Source organism: Anabrus simplex, chromosome 6 (assembly GCF_040414725.1).
Source record: "Anabrus simplex isolate iqAnaSimp1 chromosome 6, ASM4041472v1, whole genome shotgun sequence".
In the NCBI taxonomy this organism is placed as follows: Eukaryota; Metazoa; Arthropoda; class Insecta; order Orthoptera; family Tettigoniidae; genus Anabrus; species Anabrus simplex.
The window spans coordinates 223,736,990-223,760,316 of record NC_090270.1 but is presented as its reverse complement, the minus strand read 5'-3'; the positions used below and the strand labels follow the sequence as shown (position 1 = coordinate 223,760,316).

The 23,327-nt window shown below is 39.5% G+C and overlaps 1 protein-coding gene across 1 annotated transcript in view; it reads right to left on the bottom strand.

The window, feature by feature from the left end:
* The window catches only part of Sac1 (Sac1 phosphatase), a 273,269-nt gene that overhangs the window by 162,623 nt on the left and 87,319 nt on the right, over positions 1-23,327 (bottom strand). Inside the window, exon 6 of the mRNA XM_067150216.2 lies at positions 19,832-20,019. Within this exon, the coding sequence (XP_067006317.1) occupies positions 19,832-20,019 (188 nt within the window). The remainder of the gene's footprint in view (positions 1-19,831; positions 20,020-23,327) is intronic.

Sequence of the window (23,327 nt, the reverse complement as noted above, 5' to 3'; positions counted from 1 at the left end):
CATTTAGATGAGGTGATTTTATTTTTCAGTTCCTCACATACACAGCATGTGTCAACTTGTGGCCTCTTGAATCTGTATTGAAGTTCTTTTTAAAAAATTGGGAAGAGGAAGGCTGTAACTAACAAACATCCCTCTTTTGTCCTATGAAGTTTTCCCTGTTTAAGTTCCTGTAACCTCTCACTCTCATGGTATTTATATCAAAGGCTGAAATAAAACCCTCTCATATTTCCTCATGTGAATTGCCTACTATCAAATGATACTTAAATGAGGCTGAGTTACCGTATTTACTCGCGTATTAGACCCCCTTTTTCCCCCCACTCTTACAGCCAAAAAAAGTAAAGGGGGGTCCAATATGCGATAAACTCAAATTCTGTGCGGTGAACTCATGACTTCTAGGCTATAGAGAGCTAGCTGAGTCTAGGCATGATGTGTGCTAAGCTGTTGTCTATATAACCTCCCTGGCCAACACTTGTAGGACACTTTATTCCGAGAGCTTTGAAATCACCACACACTTGCCACTTGTATTCCTGGTACTTCAGTTTACACAACATCATTTCGAGATTTCCATATGTTTTTCGCATAATAACTGAATGAGCAATGGGAATGGATGCAAGTTTGTTTTCATTGTGAAGAAGGACGCACCTCAAACTATGTTTGGAGGCGTCGATGAAAAGTCTCCAGTCAATAGGGTCATACTGTGGTGCTCCTAGTTTTAAGATAACCTCTGGAATGTTGCTGCAGTAAACCAAGGATCCCTCTTCAGAATAGAAGGGTGTAAATTCTTGTTCATGATGTCTGTACCAATAATACGTCATCGCTGGTGCCAACATGTTCCTTTCACGAAGTCTAGACCTGAGTAACTCAGCAGATTCCTTTGTAAGGCCAAAATCTCGAACAAAGTCATTTAATGCACTTTGCTCGAACAGTCTCGGTTCTTTTTCAACACATTCAGGGGAGAAATTCCAGTCAGAGTTAGTGCCCGCCATTTCTGTGTCAGATTCAGAAGAGGGACAATCCTGTAAATGTTCTGGATGCTGTGGTACTGATGTATCAGCGCTATGAGGAACGGGTAAAATTGCAGATCGAATATTGCTTGGATACACAATGTTACCTTTGTTGCTGCTGTTAAATCCCTTCACATTCACAGAACAGAACTAGCAGTGAGTACTGTGGTCTGGGGGCTCTCACCACACCATTGGAATACCGAATGGCAACGCAGTTCGCTTACTGTTCACCCATTGCCATAACTGCTATATACAGGTTCTACAAGCCTTATATGGTGCCCACGGCTTGTCTTGGTCTCCAAGTTTCAAGCCGAAGTAGGCATAGTAGGCCTTTCTCACGAACTGTTATATTGCGCCGCTATCTCATCTGCACGAAACTTCCACATACATAGCAGAATGTATCTGGATTGTTCTTGCAGCCACGTCGTGGCATGTTGATAGATGTAAGTTCAATAAAAATATTAACACAGTACGTCACTCACATATAGAACGCTTATGAAGACAAAAATCTCTTTTCACTAGTAAGTGAAACACAACTTAGACTGTTGCCCTGCAGAGCGATCGGCATGGACAGTATTCCGGAATGTGGTCAAAAACTTTCTTGGAAACACAAAGGATTCAGACTATAAACAAATGGTGGATAGATTGTTTGTTTCCTTCCAAGATTTAGGCTGCAAAATGAGCTTGAAAGTGCACATGTTACATTCACATCTGGATTATTTCCCTGAGAACCTAGGAATGCTGAGTGAAGAGCAAGGAGAAAGATTCCATCAGGATCTACAGAAAAATGGAATGCAGATATCAAGGGAAATGAAACAAAAACATGCTGGCAGATTACTGCTCGTTACTAAAGAGAGAAGATCCAACTACTCCCCGCACACGAAAAGCAAGACAAAGACGTTTCTTATACTAAAGTAGGACATTATAAAGTTGAAACTGTAGACTTACCATTGCAGTACGTTATGAGGCTTAATGCATGGTAAATTTGGGTCCATTTGGCAGTGTTTTTCTACAGATCTGTTAATACAATACACTACATATCTTTATATTATGTTCATAAGTATATCAGTGTAAGATAGGAGTGTTTAGATGGGTGAAAATAAGAAAGAAGTGTTCCTTACATATGATAATAGTAATCTTGCATGTGTGTGTGCTGCATATTTATCAAATTTTCATTTTGAATTTGCACAAAAACCTGATGTGATAGGGGAAAACTGACTTCAGTTCCAGAATCAGCATGCCCGAAATATAAAAGATCACTTTGTAAACATGCAATGATCAGAAAGTCTGAATTTGCAAGTCGTTATGTAATGATTTTACAATTAAAAAATTGTAAATAAATTTTACTGTATTGACTAGCTTGCCAAACATATTACCGTTTTTCTATTCCATGTAAATTGTCAATATGGAATCACGATTAAATTTATCATATGCAATAACATCGTACCTGATGAGGAGGCAGCCAGATGACATAAAATGCCTGCCTACACTGTAGCTGAGGCTATATGATTATTATTAGTTTGATATTCTCTACATCAATGAGACACTGGAGAAATAAATCTTGCTCATTCTTAATTGTCATGCCATGGAACTTGGTGAATACATCAATGCAATTACTTTGCCAATGTTCTCCAAACAGTTCCTTTTGCACCTGCAAACATATCCTACCCACTGGATTAGTTTTCTTTGAAAAAAATAGATTAATAGACATAAAGAACAAATGCACTTAAAAGAACAGGACCGAACCTAAATCAAAGGTTATACTGAAAACATAGAAATACACTGTATTTTGTAACAATAAAGCTAAGATTCCTACCTAGGAACACTACTTGCAACCAGTTCACAGAGAAATTGGAAGCACTCGAATGTAGCAACTGGGATGATTGAGGGACAACCTAGTGAAAGTTGCCACCAAGACTGCTCCAGTGCCGAAAAAGAAGAAGCAAGCCTGGTGGACAAATACCTGCAAAGAAGCAGTGATGCAGAGTCAGCCCAGCTGAAGTGGAACTCACAGAAGACACAGTACAAGACGGATAAGTTCAAAGAGCAACAGACGTTAACTGCCAGAACAATCAGACAAGTAAAACATCAGTTCACAAAGGACCAACTGACACAGTTGGATGAAGACTTCAAGAGGAACAACTGCGGAAACTTCTACAAAAGCTTTAAAAGGAGCCTCAGGCACTATAATCCACCCAGCCCCCACTTCAGAGGACCAGATGGGAAGATAGCTTATAATTGTACAGACAACTGCCACCTTCTGACAAAGTACTTCGAAAATCTCCTTAACTGTAAATCACCTGATACATAGCTGCCTCTGTGGATCAGTGGTCGAGTGTCGGTCTCCGGACCCCAAGACAGCGGGTTCAAACACGGCAGAGGCTGATTTTTGAAGGGTGGAAAAAAGTCCACTCGACACTCCATGTCATACGATGTCAGCATGTAAAACATCTCTGGTGACACATTTGGTGTTTACCCGACAAAATTCATTAAATCGCAGCCACAGATGCCCAAGAGAGATTCGGTTTACTCTGCCTGCCATCTAGTAGGCCTACAGAAAAACGGAACATCAAAACTATTGAGCAGACAGCCAGATGGTGTCAAATTAAAAAGTCTGCACACGGTAGCTGAGGCCATAGTATTATTATTATTATTATTATTATTTGATACATTCTTCACTTATCAAGACAGAATCAAGCAACCAAACTCTCAACCACCGACTAAAGAAGTGGTAAAAATCATTATCCATGAAAACCAACAGAGTATCGGTAGAAGACTCAATAGTAGCCAAACTATGGAAGCAGACTGGAGAATGGACTGTCAACAATTTGACGGGGATCCTCCGAAACATTTGGGAGACTGAATCATTACCTAGTGACTTTGATTCACCCCTTGCGCAAGAAAGGAGACCTGACCAACATGAACAATTATCGAGGAATCTCATTGTTACCTGTCACATAAAAGATTGTCTCCAAGGCCTTATTAAACAGAGCAGAGCCCCAACTAGGTCCACAACTAGGAGAATACAAAGGGGGATTCAGAAAAGGGCACTCTTGTACTGAACAGAAATGGCCGGTAAGAAGTATACTGTCTTGTTGACAGACCCACCCTCACGAAAATACTGCAGGAACTAAGACTGGACCAGAAGATCCATAACCTTATCCAGCAGACTTTAAATACCGGTAACACCAGGTCATGAGTGAAGTTCACAGGAACAGTCTCAGAAAGTTTTGAAATCAAGACAGGGGTAAGACACAGAGAAGGCTTCTCCCCTCTCCTCTTTAACCATGCACTGGAAAAGGTAATAAGAGTAGCGAAAGGGGTTAACTAGACAAGGGATACCATGTGGAATCTCTCTGGGACACAAGCGAATTGGACTGAATGCTGATTGCCTGGCATTTGCTGATGGCCTGGTACTTCTATCTAATTCAATAGAAACTTCCGTGAAATAACTTGATGTTCTCAGATAACAAGCAGCAAAGGTAGGGCTACACATTTCACTTGAGAAAACACAATACATCATGAACATCACTGAATCTCCTTGTACACTGCATCTGGAGCAAGGAACGATCAAGACAACTAACATGTTCAAGTACCTGGGAGAGTGGTTGAGATCCAATCTTTTCAATAAGCTAGAACTGGCATATCAATTGACCGAGAACACCTACAATAAAGCATGTCTCTCCTGAAACACTAAAATGTAGCACTACCATACAGTCAGTCATCCGCCCTGAAGCCTTGTATGCTTCAGAATGGCTAATATTCAACATGAAGGGACTCAAGGACAACTCAAAATCCAGGAGAGAAAAATACTGAGGAAGATATTAGGACCAGTCGAAGAAGGGAATACATACAAAAGGCTACCCAACCAAGAGCTCTAAAAATACTGTGAAAAAATCATGGACTTGGTCAGGAAGAGATGCCTAGCATTTTATGGACATGTCTACAGGATGCATTATGCCAAACTTACTAACCAGCTTCTCGTTTATTGGCAAAACAGGAAGACAAAGTCACCATGGTTGAAGGAAGATAAACAAAGATCTGCAGGAACTGGGAGGAACAGAAAGAACCTTAAAAGACCGGACATCTCTCAGGGGGATGTATAAACAAAAGAGGTTCTAGGACAAACCACCGAGAAGTAAGACAAGTACACTCTAGACAAAGGAGAGAAAGGAACAACACAGCCAGAACATGCACAATTACTGGGCAAACAAGAAAATCCCTCCCAAACGCAGTAGTTGAATACTGTGGTCCTTAGTCAGCCTATACGAAACAAGATGAAGAACCCCCATACTAAAACTGATCAAAAATGGAAATACACATACGGAAAGAAATCATTCCAGTACTTACCCACAAGAAAAACCGGGAGTTTTGGATGAGTTGTTCTATCCTTTGTGGTTGATATAAGCTTCACCTTGTGCCATTGCATTTACTGCCACGTTAAAAAATGTCGCCGAGTGAAATGAACAGATTACACAAGACAAAATTTATGTAAAGTGAACTGTGATTCGGAAGTTCATAGCGGGCTGAACTCGGAAAAAGAGAGCATGATCGCTAAGGCAGTGGAAGAAAATAACATGAAATTCCAGGTAGATTGTTTAAAGAAAAACAAAATAAATATAATATATTATTATTAACACAACTAACTGCTAAAATATTAAATGGAGGACAAAGTCGTCATTTGCGTCTGATCGCAGGGAGGCGAAATATATATATATATTCCACAAATAAGAAGATAAAGTAGAAAGCATAGCAGAACGTTACATATTTATATGAAAAGAACAGTGATCTTGAATAAAAAGAAGAGAAATACTCAGCAAGCGAGGCAAGTGGTCAGACAAGGGCCAGAGTAGCAATTACCGACAGGATAATAAGATTGCAAAGGGAATTCCAGACAGTAATTTCAAGAAGGAACAAGAATAAGAAAAATAAAACGGCAGAAAACGAGCAGATTAACTGAACTCATCTGTTATATATAGAACTGATACTGAAGCAGTATTGGAGCTAATATAATATAATTGAAAGCAGTCTTGTTGGATATCAAAACTAAGAAGAGCAATTATAGACTGTCAAATTACTGGAGATATTGATATGGATTCTCACATATCATATTTGTATTTTGTTAAGCTTAGCTCAAGAAAGAAGGTCAACATGATGTGCAACGAGACCTGCAGTGGGCAATCTTGGAGACGAGTGTGACACGGAGGATCCAGCTGCCTTGATGTGGAATGGGAGACCAGCTGATTTATGGTTTCCAGTCGGCTGAGTGCAGGCTGAGGAATAGTCGTGAACCGGAGACTGATAAGCTAAGTTTTCCTAAATTACAGTTCTTCATGAAATTGATGCAGAATAATGTTCAGAAATTATGGACTAACATAGGTAACTATAATATTAATATAATCACATGGATTTGGACAAAGGAACCCAGAAGGAGAACAACTATTAGATCTGTGCAGAAGAAATGATCTTATAATAAAAAATACATTCTTCAAAAAAAGAGACAGTCACAGAATAACAAGGTACAGTTGGGATGGCCAGTATAGAACATTGATTGACTACGTAATCACAAATAAAGATGGTGGCAGGTACATCACAGAAACTGTCCTCCACCTCCTCAGGTGCAAGAGCAAGGAAGAACGCATCATCAATATTACACCAGACACAAGACTGTGAAAGAATGACAGGAGTTACTGTTCCAAAGGAAAGCAGGCTTAATAAGAATTGACAACTAGGAATTAGTTATATTTTCATCTGCATTAATAATAAGAACCACATTGTGATATCTGGTTTTCTTCATTTCGACAATTACCTATAAACTGTATAATTTATAATTTGACCTTTTTTCATGAATTATTAAGAAAAGAATATTCATTTAGGACATACTCTCTATGGAATATTGTACAAGTGTTTCCTTGACAACTGCTTTCAATTGTAGTAATAATTTATATATTTTCTCTTGAGTTTTTGTTTGTTTTAATGTTGTCAATCTTATGTTAATTTTAAGGACACTTCCTCTTAAGCATTACTTTGTCAATTTTATATATTTTTCATCTAAACAGTGTTATGTGGCTGAAAATGTTGATAAAATACGAAACATGTACCACTTTTAACCATTAAATTGCCTTAAGCAATCATTGTATCAACTAGGTGGAAAATAATAAATAATAAATACTTAATTGTGAATCTATCACAAATGGGTCGAGTAACCTAATGTATATGTGTTGAAAGTCATTGTAATATAGTTAGGCAGAGATATGCAGCAAACATATGTTATTTCATGTCAATGCAGAAACAGGAAGGAGTATCACAGTATACTAGGAGGTTAGATATCGTCATGGGAAAGTTACATGTGATCCAGTGAAGTGAAGATGATTTTAATTGAATAAAATACGTCGTGGGAAACGTATTTACGAGAAGAGATTATGATAATTAAGAGGAATGGCTACGATATGTAAGTATTATGGTTGAATTAAATGAGCTAAGTGTTTTAATGAAAGAAATGAGAAATCGTTGAAGGGAATTGATATGAAGAAGCCAAAAAAAGAGATAGAATGAGTGTGAAATATACATATTTTAAGACTGGATCATGTACAGGAAGCATTGTCATGAAAAGAAATCTCATCGAGGGAGTAGATAAATATAGTGTAGGCTTATCTAACCAAGACTGGTGAATATGAAGTCAGATAATTCTCACTATAATCATATGTTGAAAATAAAGTTATGTTAAGAATTACCCTTAATAAACATTTCATATATGAATGTCACCAAGTAATAAGCGGAGTATGATGTGCAAATGATTAATATTGATATCCATAGTTATAATTAAGCTGTCCAAGGAATCGTAAGAAATGACTACATTTAAAAGGATAATATTATTTAATTGATACAAATAGACTTAAATGAGAGTTGTAATTAATTAAAAACTGATATGGTTACAATTCAGCCATAGATATTTATTGCCCGAGTTTTTTGAGATATGGTTGAAATAATTTAATGCAGTATGGTTAAGCCAGTAGACGACAGAATTTTATATGGCAAGAAACTAGAAAACTTAGCAAATCATTCAACATTAACCAGAATAAATAACCGAGTCAAAAGAACAATTTAGTGGTCAGAAATAATTTTAAATGTTGGAAGATAGAAAATATATTGTAATTAAGATGATTTCATCAGATGTCAGCATATTTGCGGACGTGATTTGTAAGAAATGAGTTCAGTTGTCAGAATGATAAGTAGTTATACAAGATTAACTCATGTCAAACAGCAGGTGATCATGACTGGAAAACAGAAATGTGTAAATAGAGGTACTCCCATGTTATTCATTTGAACTTTATAATTTACAAAACGAAATATTAAGCTATTTTTTTCTCTTTCCTATACTTATTATTGTTATATAACCATTTAGTTAAGATTAATTATGTGACATGTGATTATTTGTAGGTAGGAATGGTAGAATAGTTCGATGATGATGATGATGATGATGATGATGATGCTTGTTGTTTAAAGGGGCCTAACATCGAGGTCATCGGCCCCTATGGTATGAAATGAGATGAAATGCAATTTAAAAGTACAAAATTCATCCAATGACCAGAATTCAAAACGTGATGAAGAATGAATTGATGAATATGAATTTAAAACAATCAGTGGATCTGACCCGCAATGCCTCACAATCCCAGAAACAATATTACTGACCAAGAGACTGCTTCCAAAGCACAATCCTGAAACAATGATACTTGTCTAAAGGGGTTCAATATCCATGTTTTTTTTTTTTTTTTTTTTTTTTTTTTTTGCTATTTGCTTTACGCCGGACCGACACAGATATATCTTATGGCGACGATGGGAAAGGAAAGGCCTAGGAATGGGAAGGAAGCAGCCATGGCCTTAATTAAGGTACAGCCCCAGCATTTGCCTGGTGTGAAAATGGGAAAGCACGGAAAACCATCTTCAGGGCTGCCGACAGTGGGGTTCGAACCCACTATCTCCCGATTACTGGATACTGATATCCATGTCAACGGTCCCTCATAATGGCACTTATCGCTAGCAAAGCAGAATCATAGTGTCTCTCAAGTTGCGGTACTAATCAAAGGTAGCGTAAATTCACAGTGTTCCAAACATTATGGTACTACTTACAAGTATTGTACGTCGTACAGGTAACGCAGACCTCTGGTGTTTCTCACATAATGTCGCCACTCATAGGCAACGCAAACCCACAGTGTTCCCCACCTAGGTGTACTAATCACGGGCACTGGTATTCCCGTGGTGTTCCTCACATAGTGGGTACTAAACATAGGAAATGAAGACCCACGTGTCGCTCATATTGTGTTACTAACCAGAAGCAACGCCCAGACCTGTGGTGTGTCTCACATAATGGTACTAATCACAGGCAACGCCCAAACCCCTTGGTGTTCCGCATTTAGTGGTACGAATCACAGGTACTGCAAACCCACACTGAACCCTACTGGACTGCTACGAATCACAAAACTATTGAGTACCTAACAGAGTGGTACTAGTCGCAAGTAAAGGCGACCTATGGTGTTCCCCACGTGATGGTACTAATCACAAGTAGTTTCATAGGTCTGATTCAACCATCCCTTGGTCACCCCTTTTAGCCTCCTCTTACGACAGGCAGGGGATACCGTGGGTGTATTCTTCGTCTGTGTCCCCCACCCACAGAGAAAAAAGAAGGAAAAAGAAGGGAACCGTCACTTCGAAAAATGAAGTAACGGACCAAGAAAGGCAAGGGCCACGAAGGGCATGAAAAGGAAAGATTCCCTAGGCCTCGAATGCTCTAATACCATCGGGGTCGGAAAATAACAAGAGTTGACCAAGGGAGGACGGACAGGATAGATGAAAGTGAGTAGCCTGGTACAAGTAAGTGGAAGAAATGCCAGGACTCAGCTAAGGGCCCTGTGGTCGCCAATCCACACTGCCAAGTAGAGAGCCCCTGGGTCCCGTTTTAGTCGCCTCGTACGACAGGCAGGGGATACTGCAGGTGTATTCTACATGTGCGTCCCCCACCCGCAGGGGGTAGTGTGTTTGGTCCGCGAGAGGTATTTTATTTCCCTCAAGTCCGCTGGCAAGCCGGTTAGGACCCCCCCCTATCTACCACCTGGGACGCACCATGTGGGAGTATCACCTCTCCCCCTGCTACGCCAGCGTAGTAGGTTCATGGTAGAATATTTTATTCATAAGTGTGATGCAATTCTGGTCTTTACAATCATTAAATCAGGTGCATAATATGGAGACGTCCATCGGAGGAAATATTAGATCATGATTGATAGAAGCAACCGCACCACTCTTCAGGATCTACGTTAAGCGAATAATTACTATAAAATATACCCTGAGATCATCTGAGTAGTTGGAGAATTTTATTACACCATTATTGGTCACAGTAAGGGCGCAACCCTTAATTCTGGTTATCTTAATCTTCTTCTTAGCATAATCACTCAAGGTCCTATTTTTTTCTTTTACATGGATTAATTTCATCTGTAACATTTTCACTATTATGCCTTTTACTAATTTTATTAACACTATATTAAGATGAAAATAGAGGGTAGTTGCTTTACTGCAGCTCTCAACAGACTGTAAACAAATGAGTGCCTCACTAGTGCTGCCACTGATATTTTGTATTTTTGTGTACAAACAGGTTGATGGTTCGATTGTTCTGTCCCTAAATACAACCAATCACCTGAGCATCTACATCTCCTTCTTGTAACATATCTCTTAATTGCAGACCAATATTTCACCTTATAGAGTGCTACTTGGTAGATGATCATTTCATAAATCTTCGACTTTAGACATAGCAGAATCTTTGTCATTACAACCAGGTTCCATTACCTAGAACAGGGATGGCGAACCTTTTCCAACTAGTGTGCCATTTTAAGTCTGGTTTATTATTCTCATCTGTTGACTGTGCCACTTGTTGTTTTCCACTAGGGGATATCTACAACCTACAACCCCCCGCCCTCCCCGGCGACTTCCTTTATAAATTCCCGATTATGTTTCATAATATATTATTTATTTATTTATTTATTTATTTATTTATTTATTTATTTATTATACATATATCTTGTAGATACATTTGATTGCATGTTCCGTGGGGCTGTACCTCAATTACTGCCACGGCGGTTTCCTTCCCACTCGTAAGCCTGTCCCATCGTCGCCACAAGACGTATCTGTGTCGGTGTGACGTAAAACAAATTGTAAAAAAAATATTATTAGATATAAAAATCAAAATTACTAATATTGCGAATGGAATTCACTTTCTCCGTTGCAGGTTGTAGTTTGTACGCTCACAATTAAACTAATTTCTCCCTCATCACATTTCCATGAGGATATCTTAGAAAAAACCGGCTATCCTTGTTTGTAAGGTCACATTCATGATTTCATCGAAACATACATGTGGGAGTTAACCAAATTAGCTTTCAACTGCTCCGAAACTTCTTCACTCATTTTTATTTTTCTATCCTTGACAGCAGTTCAGCTGGCTGGCATTCCTTTATTTCTGTTAATTATTATTTGTTTGTTAGGGAAGTTTTGAAATAATGTGTCGAACGTCAATATGAAATTTTCTTTCAACAACTCACCATCAGAAATCGGTTTCCCATGCATGCTGTACTATGCAGTGAGACAGATAGAAACAGCCGCACTGATATTATTCCTTGGCCGGAAAGATGATACAAAAGAACTAGTTTGCTTTGTGTAATGTTCGATATTTTGTGAAACGAACTCTCTTCTTTCTTCGTTTGAAATGCAACAAACACTTGAATGACCAGTCTCGAAATTGCGCTTTACATTAAATGTGGGGGATACAATTATTGTTTTCGAACACAGGCAACACATCTCTTTAACAGGCCGAATTCTCTTGGCCAGAGTTCTTGAAATATACGGTCACCACCTTTGTTAAGTTTCTGTTCTTTTCGGCACCGAAAACATGTTTGTGATGCCCGTATACAAAACCACCAGAAAACGACACTAGCTCACTTGACTTTCGGACCTATCAGTGTAGCCGTGTTGCCATATTGCACGTCTGAATGGAACTAGGATTTAGATTTTCGATATTTATTTCTTACAAACACTATAAGATATGCATTGTCTGTAGTACAAGACGTATATATAAAATATTATTATGTTCATGTGGCGTGCCACCGAAATCGTGTTCGCGTGTCACCTAGTGACACGCGTGGCATAGGTTCGCCATCCCTGACCTAGAAGGTCTTACCATTAGCTGTCATGCAGGAGGAAAGTAAACATGAACTGAAAGCCTTCACAACTGGATATCATCACTAGGGCCCGGATTTTTAGGTTCTTAAAAACCACTTTTTATCTTTTTTAATAGCTCAAAATAGTTTTTTATCCTCCTGAAATAGTTTTTAATGATCATTTCAATCATTACTAAAATTATAATATTCATTCAAACTTTTTTACTTTATTGTAACCTTCACGCCTCTCTAGTACAAAAACTATACCACTTATTTCAAAATATTCTCTAAATATGGGACAGAATGGCTTAATGAAAGCATTTCAAACACATCATACCAACTGAAATTAAAAATAATAAATAATAATTATGCACAAATACAACAAATGGTTCATGTAGGTTCATTTTTTGTCACTTCCAATGCATTAAGAAACATTTTCAGAAGCACAGAACACTGTTTTCACTTGCTGTTACATTGTACACTGACTGACAGAGCAAATGCAACACCAAGAAGGAGTGGTCAGAACTTTATGCCAATTGCAGGGTAGACTGACGTCACTGAGGTACGCTCATGATGTGAAATGCGCCGCTGTGCTGCGCACGTAGCGAACGATAAATGGGACACGGCGTTGGCGAATGGCCCACTTCGTACCGTGATTTCTCAGTCGACAGTCATTGTAGAACGTGTTGTCGTGTGCCACAGGACACGTGTATAGCTAAGAATGCCAGGCCGCCGTAAACGGAGGCATTTCAAGCAGACAGACGACTTTACGAGGGGTATGGTGATCGGGCTGAGAAGGGCAGGTTGGGCGCTTCGTCAAATCGCAGCCAATACCCATAGGGATGTGTCCACGGTGCAGCGCCTGTGGCGAAGATGGTTGGCGCAGGGACATGTGGCACGTGCGAGGGGTCCAGGCGCAGCCCGAGTGACGTCAGCACGCAAGGATTGGCGCATCCGCCGCCAAGCGGTGGCAGCCCCGCATGCCACGTCAACCGCCATTCTTCAGCATGTGTTGTTCCAATATCGACCAGAACAATTTCCCGTCGATTGGTTGAAGGAGGCCTGCACTCCCGGCGTCCGCTCAGAAGACTACCATTGACTCCACAGCATAGACGTGCACGCCTAGCATGGTGCCGGGCTAGAGCGACTTGGATGAGGGAATGGCGGAACGTCGTGTTCTCCGATGAGTCGCGCTTCTGTTCTGTCAGTGATAGTCACCGCAGACGAGTGTGGAGTCGACGTGGAGAAAGGTCAAATCCGGCAGTAACTGTGGAGCGCCCTACCGCTAGACAACGCGGCATCATGGTTTGGGGCGCTATTGCGTATGATTCCACGTCACCTCTAGTGCGTATTCAAGGCACGTTAAATGCCCACCGCTACGTGCAGCATGTGCTGCGGCCGGTGGCACTCCCGTACCTTCAGGGGCTGCCCAATGCTCTGTTTCAGCAGGATAATGCCCGCCCACACACTGCTCGCATCTCCCAACAGGCTCTATGAGGTGTACAGATGCTTCCGTGGCCAGCGTACTCTCCGGATCTCTCACCAATCGAACACGTGTGGGATCTCATTGGAGGCCGTTTGCAAACTCTGCCCCAGCCTCGTACGGACGACCAAATGTGGCAAATGGTTGACAGAGAATGGAGAACCATCCCTCAGGACACCATCCGCACTCTTATTGACTCTGTACCTCGACGTGTTTCTGCGTGCAACGCCGCTCGCGGCGGTCCTACATCCTACTGAGTCGATGCCGTGCGCATTGTGTAACCTGCATATCGGTTTGAAATAAACATCAATTATTCGTCCGTGCCGTCTCTGTTTTTTCCCCAACTTTCATCCCTTTCGAACCACTCCTTCTTGGTGTTGCATTTGTTCTGTCAGTCAGTGTACAAATAAATACATTTCCAGATTTTGCAGAGTAAAACTTTCTTCTGTTATCTCTCAAAATTTTCTTATAGCAGAAAAACACAACAAGCAGCCATTGGAGCAAACTTTATTGAAGCGATAGCTCTTGGTCCCCATGGTACCTCGTCAGTAACGTCTCCCTGAAGTATCACAGACACATTCTTCATTGTTGAAAATCCAGGGTTCTGCTGTAGAATTTTGGTGAGCTTGAGTGAATAGGCTGCACCCACTGGTCCTGGTATTTCCTTCTTCGAAATGGAGTCCACAACTTCTATTGCATCTTTTAATGGGAGCGATGCCGACTCGACACACTCAATAGCTGCAGGAAGATCAGCGTAAGTCCTAATGAAGGCAAGTGAAACACCGTTCTCGTTCATGAGAGCTGTGCATTATCGACATCAAAAGAAATTATAAAAATTTTAATGTCCTTAAATTGACTGGCATAGTATACGGCTGCACTGAGCCATGTCCCCCGAGTGATGATGGGTTCGGGAGGAAGAGGAGTTTGAGGCAACATTTCCTTGAATGTGAGAATGTGGCTAGGAGCTTTAAGAAACACCTTTTTCACAGAAGAAACAATACTGTTTACTCCTGGAAAAATGATTTAACCTCTTCAGTCAATCTGTGTAAGCCATGGGCTATGCAAGTTACATGCAGCATGTTAGGGTAGAAACTCTTCAATACTTCACCAGCTTTGATCACATATGCTGCACTGTCACTCAAAAGAAGTAAAAACATGTCATCCTGTTTTTCTCTTGGCCAAAGAATGCAAAGAGCATCTCGGATGATGCAAGCTATGGTGCTATGGTTCATTTTTTCCAGCACCTTGCACAGTATAATATGAGGATTACCAGGCTCTGTGGCATCTAATTTACCTACCACAACATTTGCAATATAACGACCACAACTATCTGTGGTCTTGTCTGCCGAAAGCCAGATGTAATGATCACCTATATCACCTCTTATGTCTTCAATAGTTTTTTCGTACAGCTTTTCCAAATAACTTTTTCTCAACGTGGATTCGTCCGGTACCTTACGGCAACTGATGTCCTGAAGAAATTTCTTCAACACAGGATTATGTAGCGCATTCCACGGCACGCTTGCTGAAACCAGCGCTTCACATAAACGGATATTAAAATTATCCACCGTTGAAGTACCAGGAAAACTGGAAATTAGTGGCTGGTGCGATGGAAAATTGCTCCTATTTTTGATAGCAATGTTGCTGATATGCCCTGTAGATTCTTTGCGCTGCACAAGATGTGATTTTTGGTCACACGCCATCTGGAAAAATACTTAAATAAAATAATTATAGCTTATTGTAGACACAAGGTATGTACTATTCGCTCAGCTTTTCATTTCGTGTGGGCTCCTTAGTACTATTTATTACTCATCTGAGGTTTGCTTTGCAGCATTCATCTTATGAGCTTTCAACCACAATATTTATGTTAACTCATTTATAATTTTCTATAAAACTTGCTTTTCATTACAGTAATGGGGATTTTTTAAATTAAGAGTTATGCTAAATAATTATTTTCCTGCTTTTGGCAGACTTGACAAAATATAATTTTGTCATCTATAGTGAAGTCCGGATCGTTACCAATCCACTGGCGAATCAACCAACTTCGAGATGATTTGCCTTTAGGCATCACTACTTCTGAGATGCGTAAGCTTCTTAAACTGCCTTCAATAATAAATTGATTCATAGGGAAAATTAATTTTAGTCTATCGCAAAATAATGTGTATAGAGCTAAACAGTCAACAGCACAGTAGCTGGCGATAGTCGACCAGAAACAATGAGAGATTCACTGAAGCTGGCAAGTTAGGCGGGCTTGTACCTGCTAGATACAGTTCAGTGAACGCCAAGTGGCTGCCTCTTGATATGTGCTCTACCCTGGTGAAATAGTATCGTATCACGTTGTATCGCTCGCACAAGTTACACTTACAAACCCCTTCCAGTTCCAAACCATGAAGTCGTTTCCAAAAGTTGTGCATAATTTTTATTTTTAAAAAATCATTCACTTGCATTAATATTTGGTACTTCTATTTCAAAATAACATAATATTGTCCTGAATAGCCCATCTAGTTTTTTAAAGGTTTTAACGTCTTATTTTACCGAGCTCGGTAGCTGCAGTCGCTTAAGTGCGGCCAGTATCCAGTAATCGGGAGATAGTGGGTTCGAACCCCACTGTCGGCAGCCCTGAAGATGGTTTTCCATGGTTTCCCATTTTCACACCAGGCAAATGCTGGGGCTGTACCTTAATTAAGGCCACGGCCGCTTCCTTCCCATTCCTAGGCCTTTCCCATCCCATCGTCGTCGCCATAAGACATATCTGTGTAGGTGTAACGTAAAGCAAAAAAAAAAAAAAAAGTCTTATTTAGGGCCGGTTCTACCATCTGCTGGTAAAGTGGCTGGCAGCTGCCCAGGAGGTAAACTACGTGGAAGTGTAAATCAGCTGGTACTTTGCCTTGCGTGCAACCAACTCCGTGCAAGCGCTGGGTAGCTACCCGGAGCTAGACACTGATATACGGAGTTGGCTAGACTGATTTTCAGTGACCTCTCGCTTTCGAGTGTGGTGCTATCTATCGTCAGATGTGTGAAGCTCATTTTGATTGTCTTATTTTCCTGTGCTTGCATCTGCTGATTATCACGAAAAAGCCTAATAAGGGGAGTCTTAAGAGTTATGAACAATGATTTATGTCAAGCTTTTGTGATTTTAATCTCTGAGCTTCAAAATCAATACCTAATTGGGATTTAAAATCACAAGATTACATTTTCTTACGCCAGTTATAACCTGTCATGTAAGGCAGCGTTTTTGGAAAGTATTCTCGTAGTAGATTGGTCACTCGCTCGCTCCGTAATAGAAGGTGCGCAGGTTTTCATCATCTTTCTAATTTTCATTTAAAAATTTATTTTCATTGCCTGCCGTTCTTCTTAATTCTTTTTTTACGCGCTTCCATATACGTATATACACCTACATCTTCCTTACGAACTTATTGCCTTTGAGCATTCTATCTGCAGGCTTCTGTGAATTGATTAAGTATCTCCATGATGCTCTATTTGCAACTAGCTCTGTGACCTTGTTTAGTTCCACGTGCTTCCATTTATTGATAATGCATTTCATTCTAATGTTTAACTTTATGAAGATAAAGTTGGAAGGTACTGTAAATGTAAAGAACTAATCGGGGTAAATATCCATTCATAGGAAGAGGAATTAGGGAATGGAATAGTTCCCAATTTCTTCGAAATCATTTACAAGAAGACTATGTAAACAACTGATAGGGAATCTGCTACCTGGGCGACAGTCCCATATGCTATATTAATCATAACATCACTTTCTACAAGTAGCACACATATAAAGCATGTTCCTAGTAGACATAATATAGTGATTAGACATTTCAATGAAATATATTATTAACAAAAGAACGTATGAAAAGAGGCATACAGATTAATACAGCGCTAATAATGAAAATTTAAAAAAATTCGTCCTAATGAAGACTTGAATCTTCTACCGAGTGAGCGCATTAGCCAATACACTACGAGAAAACTCCAGGTAACAGGTACACTAACTTATAACTAATGTCTGAAAACTGAAAAGTAGAAAATTAAAGCCTATTTGAAATTATTTCCAAATAGGTTTAGATTTTATATCCTTTTAGAATTTCTTTGCGAAAGCTTGACGTATAAAATGTGTTCCCTATGCTACCAATGCGAGAGGCTGGTGTGACCGTTGCAAATCAAGGGAAGCATTAATATTCAAAATCCTGCAATACAATATCGATCACTGTTACAGTATCATGCTTTTTTCAGTATACTAAGCTAATTTAAATTGTATGTCACCAGAAATACAGCTAATAATGTTCAGCTCTCAAAACTTGCCCGGCAGGTAAAGTCGTATCGGGCCCTCAAAGTGGCCGATAAATTACGCGCCGGGTAACTACGATTTATGCTGCTGATAGCGCTACCTGGGAGTGGTCGAACGGAAACATACTTTTACGCGGAGGGCAAGTTACGCGCTACTTTACCAGTAGGTGGTAGAACCGGCCCTTAGTCATTTTTAGGTTTTATAAGATTTGAGTAATTTACTCCAATGGTAATGAAATGGATAAGTTAAAATACTGCAGTTAGCTAGCAAGGAATAAAATATTTTAAAACCTAAAAATCCGAGCCCTAATCATCACCTATCATAATGCTGTGTGTACAGATGTGGAAATTTGGTCTATATTCAGTAGTAGTCCAAAATCACTGACTTGCTTTTCATGTATGCTCAAGTATGTCCCATAAACTGCACGACATAGGCTGCATACAATTGTGTGTATTAATAGGGCACTTGCAGATCAATCACTGTGTCAATACACACAACAAACAGGAGTCCTAACAAGGGCAAATCTTTAATGGATATCCATTTGAAAGGCAAGTGGCTCAGTGATGGACATGACACAGCAGGCAGAACTAGTGATCCTGTTCTAGAAGAACTGTGCCCAATGGATACAAACCCCTGAATCATCGTACCAAGCACGCTGAAAAGGATTGCCTATTTGAAATCTAGAACGGTATATAGACTGTCCATTTCTTCTTATGTCTGTCATCAATTATGTTCCACAGATGACACGTGTTGTTCTGCTGTCTGTGATACAGGAACAATGGTTCAGTGGGATGGTAACAGAACTGATGTGTAAGTATTTAATTATAAACAAAAATGTCCATTTAACTAATGTACCATTGCCCCTGACATAGCAACACACAGAAGACTGAGGTAAACTTAAAATCTCCAATTAGCTAACAGGAAACCTAGGCTAATAACATCTTCAGGATTTTCTGTCCTTGTAAGGGAGTAATCTGCATCACCACCACCACCACCATCATCTTCATCAATGTCTGTCCCACCTAGGAGCTCTAACGTCTCCATCTCATGGTTGTGAGCCATGTTGGGGGTGAAGATCGTTCTTAACTGTCGTTATGTTGTATATCAGTCCATCATTGCTTGGTTCGACCCTTGGGTCTCTTTACAATGATTTCCAGTGTGTAACCCATCTTTGTAATTTTATCTGCTTCTCTTCACAGTAAATGTTCAAACTATTACACTAAAAGTTTCCCATTTTATACTGGATAGCCATAACATCGTCTACATTGGAGAGACAATCCAATCTAGTGGCATTGGCTGACCATATTTGTCTCTTTGTTGATGTTTCGCCTCTTTTGTAGTCAGCCAACATCCAGTACCAGAGCAATATGATAGATTAAGTTCTTCAATTACAAATGGTCTTTCATCCACCAATTACAGGTTAATCCACCCGTAACCATCGCCACTTCATCCTGGCTGGATTAACAATGGCATTCACTTTTGCAATAAGTTGATCGTCATCAGCTATCAAAGAACCAAAGCACAGTGTTTCAGCACAGTACTCTCAGCAAATCCTTACCAACTTGAATTGTTCCAAATTCTTTGGGGTTTGACTTAATATATTCATTTTTCTTTCTGTTGAATCGCAGCACATATTGCACTGATCAGTCCTTCCATTCCTACGTTTAGTGCTGGATATTCAGTTTTTTTTCAACAGCTAGAAAAGACACTCAGGACAGAGAAGGACCCAAAGTGTCAGATGGTGCAGATCTACTACACTAGCGTCCATCACAAACATGAATAGAAGTGGTGTTACAGCCGAGCCCCAGTGCACTCCAACAATGTCAGCAACATACTAAAGTGAGTGATCCCAACTGCTTACCTGAACAAACGAGCTCTTGTCTCCATTATATTCCATAATCTGTTCAGTTTCAACAAAGTTAGCAACATTGCCTTGCATGTCCACTCCCCTGGTGAATAACCGAGTGCCTGCTCTGAAGCAACATCTTCTAGATACAATGGTCCAGATAAAGGCCTTGCCATTGAGAGAACACTGGTTTATGGAGATGACTGAAGAGTAAGAATCAAGGAAGATATTAAACAAGTATTTTGCTATTACAACTATACATAGCCCACATTTCCATAATATAAAGCTTTTCAACATTCAGTCTGTAGGTATCTATAAATTAGGTTCTTTCATACTGCTGTCTAGTGGTGGTGATTGGGAATTAGAAGTGGCGGGGCAAAAAAATGTAGACAACATAATGTACCTGGATTGTGGAATATAGCAGTTGGGAGGGGGTTATACATCAGAACTGAAGGAAAAAACTATAAAATGTTAAGCTTTTTATGCTCTGAGCGAATCTCGTCAGTAAGGTAATGGTTGACATAAAAGTTTTTTGAGATATTCATCCAATACTAAACAATAAAACTTTCACCAATGGGAACAATAAATATTACACATGCATTACAATTAAATAGAACTACGGCATGATTATACACTTTAAAAAAATAATTTAGTATTTGACTGCACACTAAGAAACTAACAGACACTAAAGAGACTGCCAGACTGATGAATGTGCATGGCAAGCGGATGAATCATACCTCAATGTCCATGACTTTGGTAAAAATATACCCCTCTACCCTTCCTCACAGCACATGCAAAGTACCCACTACTTGCTGTGGTGCTATACAAATCGGTTAGCTGCAACAAATGACATTCTGTACGTATATCCACTAATAATTTTATTAATAATTAAAGAAAATAATTAGCTGATAAAACAACAGGGCCTGTACATATTGCTTTTTAATTCTCAGTTTCAGCCGGCTAAAAACGTAATGTTTTCTCCACAAAATGGGGGAGGGGACTACCCCCTCCCGCTCCACTCTAATTGCCGCTACTGCTGCTGTCTTTGCAGCTAGCTCAGGGGCTTCTTCTAGATCTCTTTCACAAATAATAAACGCATAATAAATCTATCATCTCTTTCAAAGCTGAGCCCATAAAAAAAATTCCTTTCACTTCTCCCTGGTATTTATAGGGTTATTGGCTCATTTTAATTTTGGCCAAAGGGTTACAGGTTGGATGCCCTCCCTGACACCAAGTGATTTTTCAAATTAAATTCCCAATCTGAGAGTGAACAGGATTTCAACCTCAGACATTCAAGTGGAATGGGTTATGGCTGTGGCCAATTTTATCAACCTATACTATTAATAAAAAGCGAGATGTGTCCGTCTGCTTGCTTGCTAGTTAGTTTGTTTCAAATAGGCTTGAAAACTACTGAAATCTGGTAAGGATATAGCTTGAAATCCCATCATCATGCAAGACATTGGTTTGTTTACGTTCGGAGGAGCGAGCAGGTGAGTCAGCGACAGCTGTGTGTGTGACGTAGCTGCAGGGACAATATAGACTACCCACCTGACGCCACATGTAGCCTGCATGGCCTGGTATGTTCTGGATATGAACATTCAATTGAAAAAATTAAAACTTCTGTAATAATAATCGCAGCGACTTGAGCGATACGTCATTTTGAAGAGGATAACATAAACGTCTCAAATTATGAATCTCAAGAAAATCTGTCAAGGGATTCACGAGATAGTCCGCTTCAAAGAGATCACATTATCTGATGACGTAGGAGCCCCATACTGAATATAATCTGAGCTCACTAGACCCGATCAGACAGTCATAGTGGGTTGTCCAGCCTGACTCTCCACGTTGCAGTGTTCTTTGAAGTGCTGACAGAGGCTATCTTCGAATATTCAAAGTCTTCATGTGGGACTTAAACTCTGACAGGCGTATTGAACTTATATTTTGTGCGCGTATTAAAATACAAAAAGTAACAAAGTCTTTATGATGGACATTGATTCTATTAGTCGAAGTTTAACATAGAATTTTTGTGCGTGTTGAAGATCAAATTATTCAAAGCTTTGTAGTAGACTTGGATTATATCCGTCAAGTTGAACTTATCATCTGTGCGCGTGTCTGAACTCTGATTATGACAAGTCGTGTATTGGACTTAGGTGACAACAGTCAAGTCGAACTTATATACTGTGCGCATGTAGAAACTTCTCAATATAACTTACTTTCGTTCTTGTGGAACTGAATTTATTACCACGTTACCTATGTGAAACTTAGTCTCTGAACAAACATTATTAATTACAATGTGACACTACTGCGATATATTAGGAACTGTGATATTTATTTTTTAAATCTCAGTCAGCAGAACTTAATCTCAGAACACACATTAATTTCACTGTGACACTACTTCGTTATACTATTAACTGTGACATTTTGTTAAATCTCAGTCAACATAATTTTATTTATAAACAAGGGTGTTTTCGAACGTTCACCTGAATGTTAAGCAAGTGATTACCATAATCGTGTGCTACGACACCAAGGTTTCACTCCGAACTCAAACTATGTTCTTTATTCAATTCAAACAAAATTGTGTATTATTTCTTCTGAACAGTGTGTAAATTATTTGTGTATGACTGACAGCAGTATCTTTGATAAACTCTCGAACAGTCACCTATTTTATTTAATGTCAAGTGCGCCTAACAACGAACTGTGTTTTCATTTCAACCTTATTTCTTGGGCGCCTAACAACGAACTGTGTTTTCATTTCAACCTTATTTCTTCGTCAAAGTGTTTAGTATTATTTCATGACTGACAGCAGTGTCTTTGATAAGCTATGGAGCAGTCATACATTTCTTTCCATGTCAAGTGCTACTTTATTTAGTGAAAAATCACCACGGACTGTGCCAAGTACGTGAACAATTTTCAGTTTCATTATTTCCATTCATGAACTGTGCTTTATTTTTTTTCCAATCTCGATGCTACCTGCATCTTTATCTTTAGTGAACTTATAAATTCTGTCTACAAGATTAAGAGTGAATTTGACTGCATATCACAACCACATTAAATGAAACAGTGCTGTTATACCAAGTGTCGGGGGACTGTGTAATTCTGGGCACTCGTATAAGTTATGTGACGAGTGATTACCCCGCAACATCATCGGAGATCGTCGGAGATCATCCAGAACCTCGAAAGTTCGAGAATCAAACCTATATCAAACTGACCTGGGTGTTCCGGCCTTATCTCAACATAATATTGGTAACTTGCAGAATGTGTTCCAGCCCCGTTCAGCCTGGTGAACTGGGACCATGGGTCATCAAAAGGCGATATTGAAGACAGCAACTATCAACAGTAAGGTGATGTGCACTTTGAAATGCATTTTCTGAATAAAAACTATTATTCAATCTATTTAAAAATTTTCTTGTAAATAGGACCCTGCCTCCTGCACCAAGCCCTAGCAAGAAATAATCCAGTATTACCCTGAGACCTACTTCGTGCTAACTTTAACTCATCAGACGAAATATTA